At 38.9% G+C, this 12215-nt stretch overlaps 1 protein-coding gene across 1 annotated transcript; it reads right to left on the bottom strand.

Annotated features, from left to right (window-relative positions):
- Positions 1-7517: 7517 nt before the first annotated feature.
- LOC114360699 (basic juvenile hormone-suppressible protein 1) lies at positions 7518-11147 on the bottom strand. The gene is made up of 5 exons (XM_028315480.1): positions 11018-11147; positions 10033-10166; positions 9006-9839; positions 8764-8924; positions 7518-8595 (listed from the first exon to the last, which is right to left on the bottom strand). Exons 1-5 carry the CDS (start codon positions 11109-11111, stop codon positions 7569-7571), a joined length of 2250 nt encoding a protein of 749 aa, XP_028171281.1. The 5' UTR covers positions 11112-11147; the 3' UTR covers positions 7518-7568.
- Between the last annotated feature and the right edge of the window lie 1068 nt (positions 11148-12215).

The raw sequence follows: 12215 nt of genomic DNA, 5'->3' as shown, positions 1-12215 counted from the left end.
ACAGGATCTATCATTGTTTATCATGTTTTATAACAAAAAGAAAAGTTTAAACTACGCTACTGGAAAATAGTGACAAAAAAAGAGAGAAATTACCCTTTTATCAATAAAAAGAGCTTTTACAGTAGGTAGAGTTGAAATCGCTATCACAATGTCAGCTTTTTTAAGCCGTGTTAATTTACCTTTACAAAATGGCATAATTGAAATAAAATCTAGAGAATAATTCGTCGCATGATGATCACTCATTTGAAACAGGCAACTGAGGCAACATGGCCCAACAAGTGGCGACGTAAAGTATGGCAAAACTGAATAAGTTATAAGTTATTAGCCGAACTTGTATCTTAGAAGTAGGGGGGAGAAAGCAATGATAATCCATCATAGCAGAGGTATTTTCTGCAAAGTTTTTTCCATATCAAATAACATATGCGTTTCAGTGACAGTTTTTTGCTGGATGTTTAACAGGTGTCGCTTAATCCTAACGAAATTGGTCTTGTTCATTAACTAAAGACTATTTTAGTAATTCTGAAATCTACGCTCACGCTCAAGTTCAAGCTACGGTCACGGTTCGGTTTCTGAAAATAGGTAAATTATGTGGCATTCAGTGAAATGCAAAGTTATGAACCTTCTGCAATGTTTCATAATCTGTAGCAACACTAAGCGCGCAGCCGAGCGCACTCGCGCGAATCAGAGCAACAGTTGATGCGACGATCGTTTGTTCCTGGTCGGTAGGCGTGGATTATGACGATTCAATATTAAAATTTGTTTTAATAAATAGACGACTGATTCGCTCACTGATTTTCAAAATAACTTCTTTAATATTCTAATGAAATCATAATAACCAAACAATGAACCTTTTCTTAAACAAGAAAAAGCTAATAACAGTAGAGAATGGTAATGAAATTGAACATGGAAACCTATGTTCAGCAGTGGACGTCCTATGGCTGAAATGATGATGATGAATCAGTACTGTCGAAGAGAAACCTTTTGGATCTTTTAATAAAAACTTCCAGTAAGTAACCTTAATAGAACCACCACTCCTTCAACTTAGGAACTCTCCAGTAAACTAAAAGGAACCTAAGGCCCCACTCCGCGCATCCATCACTAGCAGCTGAGCTCGTACCTACATCTTCATTATTATGCACTCTTTGTGTTGTGTGTGATTAGAACAATAACACTGCACTGGACGCCATTGTTTCTCAAGTCAAGTTATTAATGGGATTCTTCGCTAAATTGTAATTTGTGCTTTGTTTAAAATGAGATTTTTTTTTGTCTTGTCTTAACTGAATTGCTTGTTTATGAAGGTTTTATAAAGTGTGTTAAATTGTGCCTAAATTATTTGATTGAAAAAAAAAATTAAGCCATTACAAACAGCCCCTTAGAATGCTTAGAGCGTTTCCTTTCTAAAACCGCATTTGTAACTGCCATGCCATGGCATCAGTTACTGTCAGTCCGCAATCAATATCCTATTTGCGGAAGATAAATATCTAGGAATTAGCGGCCGTATGGGACGTCCGGGGCATTCCGGGGCATTCGCTCGAAAAGCCGTTTGTGTCATATCGCTTCCGATTGATGTCGCCGGGAAATGACACGATATGTTTGGACGAACTGATTGGTTTTCTGCACAAACAGCCGAAATGTTATGAACGACGGTAGGTACATCAAAATAAACATCTTGTGTATTGTATTTTGCGACAAAAGGAGTCTAATGACTACTAGGTATATGCTGGCGTATTTATATTACATAAGAACCATTAATGTATTCCACTCTGTGCCAGATTTACCAAGAGTTTTGTAGAGACTTGCCTAAAATGATAAATCTTTTTTACTTATAAAAACTAAAAATGCTCATAAAATAAAAACTACTCAACTTAATCAAATCAAATTTTTATGGGACCAAATGGCAACTAATCATATTATCTTAGTCGTAAATCCGTATTGGACCTTTACATACCTATAGCCAAACAAAAAATGTCTTCTTAAATTTGAAACATACAGGGTGGAAACGTTAAGTGATCTCACTCGATTATTTCTAAACTATACAAGATATCGAAAAACTGATTACTGATTCTGAAAGTGCTTCACAAGCTCTTTTAAACGGTACCAATAATAGGTTACAGAATAAACTGGATCTATGCGAAAATTAAATTTTTCCAGCTTCCATACATTTAGTAAAACCACATAATATTAAAAACTATACAAGATATTCAAAAACTGGTTACTGATCCTGAAAGTGCTTCACGAGCTCTATCCAACGGTACCAATAATAGGTTACAAAATAAACTGGATCCCTTCGAAAATTCAATGTTTCCAGCTTCCATACATTTAGTACAGCCACAGTCATGGCGCTCATGTCTTGTTAATATTATAGCAAGTAAAGCCTAAAACCAATGTTTTCCAAGAATAATTTTAAATAAGAATGCAATTTACGAGTTCATTTTAAGTGTTTATTATGTAATAAAAAAAAAATTATACTTCTATTATTGTTTGGCTGGCATACATTTAGTATGGAGGCTGAAAACATTAAATTTTCGGATAGATCCAGTTAATTCTGTAACCTAATATTGGTACCGTTGGTTAGAGCTCGTGAAGCACTTTCAGGATCAGTAACCTGTTTTTTGATATCTTGTATAGTTAAGAAATAATCGAATGAGATCACTTATCGTTTCCACCCTGTATAGGTACACCTTTTCAGTTTCATTGTCAGGTAGGCGTGTCTGATACAGTTCATTGTTACATCTATCTGCTGGTGCTGGTACACACCGTGCCAATATAGAGTTCTCAAATTGCAGCTTTTTGGATATTGTGCATTCTTCGCAGGTGCTCGGTGCGCCAATCAAAACGATATTGCATTTCGACTGAATATTTCGCAAACTTATTTCTCGTTCAGGGCCGTCGGCTGCGGAACGTGATTCCATTTGAGAAGTATTCGATACGAGGAAAGCTATTTCAAATATGGCCAATAATGGCCATGTTACATTTTTTCGAGACAATCGACGGAATACCTTTTTCAGAATTTTTAAATTTGAATACCTGAGAGGAGTGAAGGTAGTTAAGGTGGAAGGGAATAGCAAAAATTGTTTGGAACAATGAGAAAAACTTTGATTAAGTTCTTATATTACGATGAAAATGGTTCTAGACTGTAGTATAGAGAATTAAGGATATTTCACCTTATTTCTTGTAACTTTGGAGGTCTCTTTATCGTTTTTCTTCCCCGACCTGCCACCCCTGTATCACCGTGACGCGTGCCTCGTACTCGTACGTGGCGTACAAAGGCGCGCCACTTTGTCGCCCCCGAGCTTTGATGGGGCCGGACGAGTCGTGTACTTTGTCATCGGATCGCAGACGAAGTAAGGTGTAAATGATTATTGAGATGTGACAAGTCGATCTTTTTTATATCTAGCTTCATTTAGCGATTGATTGCTATATTACATTTATGAGTTGGGACTCGTTTCATTACATTTGGAGTCGTGAATTTAAAAAGGTGATTCAGCACGTGCATTATTCGATGGGAAATATGTAAAATGTGTAAAATGTAGTAGTATTCATGTATAATATTTTGTGTTTGATTAAAATGTCGACTTATAACGAAAGAAATATTTTTCAGGAGTAACCGCTTTGTAAAATTCCATCAATAAACCCTTTGTCTGATAATAATATTATTAAACTTCATTCATCCGAAGGTTTAGCATGTGACAATGGTTACACCCTTGTAAATTCAGGGAGACAATGGCTGGCGAACGAATCCGGCGAAACAATGGCCAGCGATTAATTTGGCGGCACAAAGCCGCTCGCTCGGCTGGCTTCGATGCGATTTGAGCCGCGGGTAAGGCTTTGGCCTGGTGGTAGCGGAAACTAACCAACACTTCAAAATCCCTCAAAATGCCTTTACCTTTCAAATTATAATATGTACCATCTCACTCACAGTACAGCTTCTTACGTGTGTCCAGGAAATATAAGTGGATGATAATGTGGTACGTTTTGAGTTTTTGATGACGTGACCTCTCGGCATTTTATTTCGTTTCTAACCACTACCCCAAACAGTTGACTACTTCATGTTTTTCTACTGTGTCGCTTCTGTCACGCGACGAGTTTACTTACGTTTTCCTAATATTTCGCGGGAGTTTAGGGGAGATTATTTGCTCACATTAGCCGGAAAGGCGCACCTGAAGTCATATTTGCAATATTGATGAATCACTAATTAACTAAGCTACCACAAGCTAATACTTATTCAACACTAAAACCACAGAATAATAATAAGTACTCTAAAACTTCATGTCCATTCAATTTTCTATTTCCTCAAATCGCCGCATCTGCCGCCCTACCCCTGCCCAGTGGTGGGTGCGGGATTGTCGCGTATTTGCAAACGCTATCGCTCACCGTTCACGCTCACTGGACGCCCACAGTGCATTAGGTCTAATTCACAGCGTTAACGGAAGAACAAATAACAACAGCAGAGTTTAGTAAATTGGGCAGCGGAGAGTGTGACCATTTTATTCAAGTATAGTTTACAAAAGGGTTCAGGTATTCGCTGGGTGCGAAGTACTAGGTGGGGGGGACATAATCTATCGCAGCGCTCATGGTGGTCAAAAGTAGAAATAATGTTAGCTCTGTCATCAGATGTATCTGTCAATGGCAAAGCGATTCTACATAATACATTTTAATATCATTAATTAATCGCATGAAAAGGGTCCTACTGGGAACTTAAATAAAAGAGTGGACTGTATTTCGATAGGGCTGTTTTAATAGCCGTTTACAATTTGGAAATAACTAAACTATACAACGTGGTAGTACAAAAATGAGTCACAGTAGTTGTTGTGCACAGATGTTTGCCTTATGATGAGAGCGTGAATTATTGAACTCTGCCCTTGTTTTGTTCTTAATTCTTCTACATCTCGGACTTGTCCAGCCAATACCAACAACTTTCCTTTAAATACGGTTTGTGGTTGGAATTTGATATTGTAACTCTCACAAACCCGGTCTTCAAAACGATACTCATTTCGATCTGAAAACGATATTTAATTTATTACTAGCGATACAGAAACATTTAAATATATTTACTGTTATATAATGAAACCGTTAAAGTAGCTTTTTCTTTTTGTTTTACTGTAAAACTACAACTATAAATGAAGTAAACAAACCCTGACACAATCAAAATTAAACACACTTTTTGGACTTACCTCATTTGATTTGAATGACCAAAATGATTTCAAAACCTTTTTTCCACCCAAATCGTGGTACCACAACAATTTATTAGTTGAAAATATTTGTTATTTTTTCATTTCGATATTTTTTCACAAATATACGACCTAAATGTCAATGTGACAGAGCCCACAAAGTTGTGGACGCTAGTTGGCGCTGTAATCGTGCACGGAGCCAATACTAGTATTTACGAGAGAACTTATTATGTACTGATTCCTTCTTCCTGAATCCTTTTTACGTACTTTACTCAAAAGCCGTTTCTCCAAGTTGTTATTCATTAGAAAAAGCCAATAAATGTCACTTGTTGACGTAACTTGTATTTGACAGCCTTTTTCAGTATTTTTCAGAGCTAATATTTACTAAATTCTTTATTAAATCCTGATGAAAGCTTATAAAAGAAACCTGTACCAGACAGCTAAAATACCTCGAAGCCCTACATTAAGCACACTTCGCGAAAGCTCCGATAAAGCTTTTAAAACTGAGTTCATATTTTTGTGTTCAGTTTTTCATGAATTTGTAAACTGTGTGGAATGCCTTCAAGGGCTATTATAAATACGCAAACTTTCAAGAAAGCCTTTAAGAGATATCCTAAACAACGTAATGACCGCGATAAGAGGCTCAACCTGCCAATAATAACAGAAAGGAGCAACGAACCCAAATACAAGGTTTGTTATTTTATTCTAAATGCAGGAGATTATAGTAGACTGATGCCAGTTTTCACCATCAATCCCTAATTTTTAAGTGACCCCTATGGTAACACTTATCAGGAATTTTGTTTTCATAGGGGTCACTGAAAAATTAAGGATTGATGGTGAAAACGGGCATTAGTAACCACTTATATTTATATTACGCAAACACAAATAATTATTTAATTAATGGAATTAAATAATTATTTGGACTCGTTTTGGTCTGTTATCCGCGTGCAAAATACATTTCCTACCTACATCCTTATCCGATTATTATGATTTAAGAAACCCTATTTGCCGCTGCTGCGATAATGTTAATATAGTTCAAAAGTCGGTGTATGACTTTAGAAATTTTTGTTTCATAATTCTATCCGAGCACTTAAGCTAGAAAGGCCGCAGCTCAAGCTCGTGCTAGCCGAGTGTCATCTGGCGCTCTCCCGCACTTAGCTGGTACATAATGCATAATGATGCCAATGTCGATACGGCTCGTAAACTTTTGCAAGCTTTGTAAAACATACATTAAGTGACTTAATTAAATCCATCTCAGGGTAGAGCTCGTTTTTATCATAATTGCTACAAGTTTTAGCGAATTTGTGACTGAACTAAAACGAGCAAAATAGTAAGAAGATCCTTATGTGAAAAGTTTATAATATTGCTACTTTGCTTGCCCTAAATAGAGACTACATACAAATAAAGATTTGGGATTGGAGTTATTTAATATACCCTATTTAGAGTCAATAACTTCTTTGAACGATACAAAGATTCGTGTATCAAAGGATTTGCGGAAGTTAACTACTATTCAATATACAAAATAAATCCTTGCTTAAGTATTCCTCAAATAGTCTTTGGTTGCTGTCAAAACACACAATAAAACTTGAAAAAGAGAAACATTTACACAAAGCCATCTTGGAATTTCCAATAGGACGGAAGTTTGCGAGTAGCCGGGATCAAAGGGCCCGTAAATATTTGACCCAAGTTGGGGTCCTTCCAGTTTGCGTTCTGAATACTAGTGGCCGCGGTGGGTCTTAAAAGGTTTTGGACGAAACTCGGTCAAGATATCATATTAATGGCACTTTTTTTTTTTTTTGTATACAGTTTAGGTTTGTTGATTGAAATTGTTTTTAATTAATTGTTTTTAATTAGCTCTTAACTACTAACCATGTGTACTTAAGTATCTACTAACAAAACTCGATTGTCAACTGTAGTATATACCTAATAAATAAATAAATAAATTGGTTCGACAATATTTCGTTAATAATTTTCGGCACGCCTAAATAAACCTACTTTGTATTATAATTTGTGTGATATGGTGTCAGTTCAGTTATTTGTTCGTCAACGCCACTGTATTCCAGCGATTGATGATGATTCTGACTTCTGGACCATCGATTAAGTCATCTCAGTTACTCTAAATTCTGACAAACGACAGAATAGTCTTTCCTAACTATGTAAGTTCGTTCATGTTGCTTGTTTATTATAATAATAATAATAAAACTCTTTATTTAATTAGTATGTGGTTGTGTGTTGTGTATGTTTGTGGTCAATCAATGTATCCTTATAGGTAATATGTATGAATTTATCCTGATTTTTAGGGTGCAACATTTGATATTTTTAGGGTTCAACATTAAAATAATTTACTTCATTTATGCTCTTTATTTCTAACTAAGTAATAAATAAATTCATGTTAGTTCACATGTGGGTCATGTTGTCGACACTCATCAACATGACGTCCTTGTAGGTTCTTCTCATCAACATGTCGGTGTCCAAGTAGGTGTAGTCGTCATGCTTCATCACCATCTCGGACATGTCCATGTCCTTCACCATGTTGGCAGTGTCCAGGTCTTTTCTGAAGATCCTGATGTCTGTGAACTTCATGTTCTTTGTGAAGAAGTGGCTCTCATCGATCTCTCTGTCGAAGGGGAAGCCGAGAGGCATGGTGTCGATACACGTGGTCCAGCGACACGCGTGGCGTTCCTTCATGATGCTCATGTCCAGGCTCGGCAGGAGGAGGCCGGTGCGCACGGGGGTCACGATCACGAACATCTGCAGCGGGAGGCCGCCGTGGTTGCCCAGAGGAAGGAGGAGCCTGTGAGGGAAGCCCATGCGAGTCTTGTACCACCAGCTGTCGACCATCTTGACGCCGACACCCATTTCGTCTATTGAGCGGTCCATCACGTGGCGAGTCCAAGGCCTCTGCTGGATGACACCATGCATGTCAAGGGAGTCACGGACGATGGTGTTCTTGCCGGTGTCAAGTTTGTACAAGAAGCTGTCGATTTCAACCATGTCGTGGCGGATGTCGTGGATGTTGAGCAGACGGCCCATGCAGTCATATTTGGGACCGATGAAGACGCGGACCACAGCGTCGACGGCCTTGTCGGAGACGACGTCCACGGTGACCTTGAACGGATGGTGGTTGAGGCGGCGCATGCGAGCTACATACACCATGTCGGATCTCTTCTTCTGCATCTCAGTCTTGTCAAGGTACATGGCATTGGTGATGTCGACATCGTATTCGTCCATGAAAGTGACTAATGTGTCGGTCATGACGTGCTCGATCTTGACTCCGGCAAAGTCCAAGTCTTCGCGCGAGTATCTGGGCAGCAGGTTCTTGTAGAGCATGAATATGCTGTCGATGCGCTTCATCAGCTTCCAGAAGAGAGGGTCGCGCAGGCATGTGGTGTACATGTCCAGGGCGGTGGGGACGTAGGTGTACCTGGGATTAAATTATTATTTGTTGAAAAAACTGTTATGAAAAGTAGATTTAAATTATTTTTTTCTTCTTATTTTATTTAGATATTTCATATCTAGTTCGTTGTCTGATAATATGCTGGCTTATTCTTGTAACTCTACACTTCAATATTTTTTATATCTCAATACTTACTTGTCAAGGTTGTACTGGCTATAAGAGAGCATCCTCTTGAAGAGGTTGGTGACGTGAATGACCTTGGCGTGGTCGTGCTTCATGTTGATGCCTCCCAGGACGAGGCGAGCGAGAGTTTCAATGTCTTCGGGCTTCTTGAGGATGAGTGTAGTGCCATCGCGCTGTAAAATTAATAAGAATTAGTATTTTACTCAGTATCCTACTACATATTAAGAATTAAAAACATATTTTTAAATACCAACCAACTCAATTTTGCCCTTCAGAATTCCTTCGCGAATGATGGTCTCAATGTCGTCAAGAAGGATCTTTTCCTTAACATTGTACTTGGTGAGGAGCAATTTGTGGTTTTGGCGCACGGGCATGCTCTCGCCGTTGTGCATGCGGATCTTGGGCCAGTAGCCCTCCTTCAGAGGCTCGTTCCACATCAGCATCCTGATGTCGCACATTCCGCGGCCGAGACGCTCCAGCCTCAACCTCGCCAACAGCTGCTGCGCAGTGTACGCCTGAATCTCACCGCGACGCTCCTTGTTCACGTTGTAGACGTCTTCGGTCATCCAATACGGGTAGTTCATGTGCAGGTAGTACATGTAAGTGTTCAGATCAATGTCCTCGGTGAAGTAGTTGGTGCGGTCGAACTCGGTCATGGTGTGGCGGACGCCCTTGCGCCAGTCGATGACGACGATGTTGTTGTCGGTGACCTTGATGCCGTAGTAGTCCTTGATGACGGGGTCGAGGGCCGCTTTGGTCATCTTGACCATGAAGGCCTTGTTGATGATGTGGTCGTCGACGAAGAAGTAGGGGTAGATCTCGTAGGGGGCGGGGAGGACGATGCCGATGCAGTCGGGCCTGTGGAAGACGGCGGCGGTGAGCGCGTAGACGAACATGCCGCCGTTGATGCGCTCGCGCAGCCAGCACGCGGTGCGCAGGAACACGTCGAAGTCCTTGGCGAAGTACAGCAGCTTGAACACGTTCACCACCTCCGCCAGGTGCTTCTCGTTGGTGTGCACGAACACCTCGCCGCGCGGGAGCATGCCGTTCTTGTACATGTCGACGAAGCAATTGACGACTTCGGCTTTCTGTGAAAAGTAAAGAGAACCTTATTTTTATGATGTCTATTGAGGTAGATGTTATCATATTTTTTTTACTTGGTACAGAGATTGAATTTAGTTAGCCTATGAATATATTATATTTAATTAAATTAAAATAATTTTTTTTATCTTTTTTCGAAAGTAAGAAATCAGTATGAAGTTCATTGAGTTGGATTCTCACCAGGTACTTGTCGATGTTGTCTTCGAGGGTCCACTCCCGAGCGATCTCCCTGACGTCATCGTACATCGTCGGTTGGAGGATGTAGTTCAGCAGCTTCAGGAGGCACATTTCCTTGGTCTTAACGTCCACGTTGACTGTAAAATAAAATAATGTCATTAGCATATAAACATAATACGCTCACACGCTATAGCGGTCGCGAAATTGTAAAGTCAATAATATGTTGATTTTAAGTTTACTTGAGAAAAAATTGCATTCACGAAGCGCCTATTGCAGTAAAAAAAAACAAAGACAAAACGGGCCATATAGCAGGTATTAGGTATTAATAGTAAGATACACAAAAAAATAATGATATTTTTTTTCGCTTTGCAATTTTTAGCACTATTGTCCTAGATAAAAGGCCGCTCGCTCAAGCATTTCACTATTTTATGTTTAAATCTTAGTGCTAAATAGTGCAGTAATAATAGTGAGGTGAGTACTCTAGGGACTTTATTTTCCAATAAATAGTCGTCTGTTCTGTCACTACGGCAGTCAAAAGCTGGACTTTATGATTCTTTCTGTAAAATTATGTTCCAAACTTTTAAAGTAACATACAAAGAACGGTGAATATGATGCTATATTTATCTAGGGCTGCACTGCACGATAATTACACTGCATTTGCATTCTCGAGGACATTTAAATTGAAAAAAAAAAAGTTCTTTCTATGTACAATATAAACGATTCTTATGATAGATTAAATGACTATAAACGCCAAAGCGTTGCAGAGCGTAAGCCTAGCCGCAGACCACAGACTTTTTGTCGACCGATAGTTGAGTCGGGCTGTTAATCAGTATGGACATAATATGAAAGTGCACACATTACAACGACTTGGTATCACCCGATTCTTCATACAAATTAGAATCGGGCCCAACTATCGGCCGACTAAAAGTCTATAGTCTGCGGGGAGTCAAACACAACATTTGAAGAATACGTAGAAACTGTCACTCACCCAGGCTTTCTTTTCTGATGACAAAGTCAAAGTCATCTTTGATGACGGTGGCGCAAGCCACCGCCAAAAACGCTGCTACCACTAGTAACTTCATGCTGACCACTCCTCACACTGCGATGCTACCCAAATGCACCCGCACCTTTTATACTCATCCCGATGTGTTTTTTTCGTTTATCGCTCGTGATAACCTATGCAGTCTGTTTTGACGACTTGTTGATTGTTTTAAGGCAGGTCGGGAAACATAAACGCTTGGCATGAGATATTTCTTCAGGGTTTATTACTATGGGAGGTGAATTTTGGGTATTTATTTGCACCGTAAGTGACTGATTGCACGTAGATTCAATATCTACTAGTTGCAAGTCGTGCTTCTACTATGTAATCAGAAGAAGCTAAGTTTCTTTGGGCTATTTCTTACAATGATCATATTATAACAGCCATATCCTACCTTATCCATTTACGTTCATCATCGTCTAACGCCGCCCGCGCCGTTTATTGCAAGATGGGTTTGATTTGATTTTCGAAAAAAGTGAGATTGCTATCATGTTTTCTTAATACTACTGGCATATTCCTGACAGGTGATATTGACTTTGCCAATATTGCATTTTCAATATGTTAAGCATCTTAATTAACCTTAGATAAACAAAATCAAGGCTCGGGTGACTCGCCTCGTGTGGATTTCAGCAATACCAATCTAAGTGGGTACAGAATTCTCAATATTATAATAATTATTACTATAAGTAAGTTATCGTAAGTATTTATCACCCATCGAACCCCAAGCGGTCTCAGGACCGCGTAACAATTGATTTCTATTGTGTCTCGATTCGCGGGACTTAAAGGACTGCCCGTTTTCACCATCAATCCCTACTTATTAAGTGACCTATGAAAACAAAATTCCTGTTATGTGTTACCATAGGGGTCACTTAAAAATAAGGGATTGATGGTGAAATCTGGCATGAGTCACAAATGTTTTACAGTGAGGATATAAAATCGAATAATAATTATCATTTTTGCCTAAAACATGTTGGTTTTTAAGCGAAATATGGAGGAATGTAATATCATATTTCACTTTAAAATATAGTCAAAATAGTTGGAATTTAGTGTTCCAAGTTTAGTCATAATAACCGAATGAGTAATGCCCTCTATTACGATCCTAAGCTACAAAATATATCCAGGTTAAGTTCAAATGCAATAATAACAC

Source organism: Ostrinia furnacalis, unplaced genomic scaffold (genome assembly GCF_004193835.3).
Source record: "Ostrinia furnacalis isolate ACB-3 unplaced genomic scaffold, ASM419383v2 OfSCF0322, whole genome shotgun sequence".
NCBI classification, from domain to species: domain Eukaryota; kingdom Metazoa; phylum Arthropoda; class Insecta; order Lepidoptera; family Crambidae; genus Ostrinia; species Ostrinia furnacalis.
This window is presented reverse-complemented; position numbering and strand designations above follow the sequence as displayed.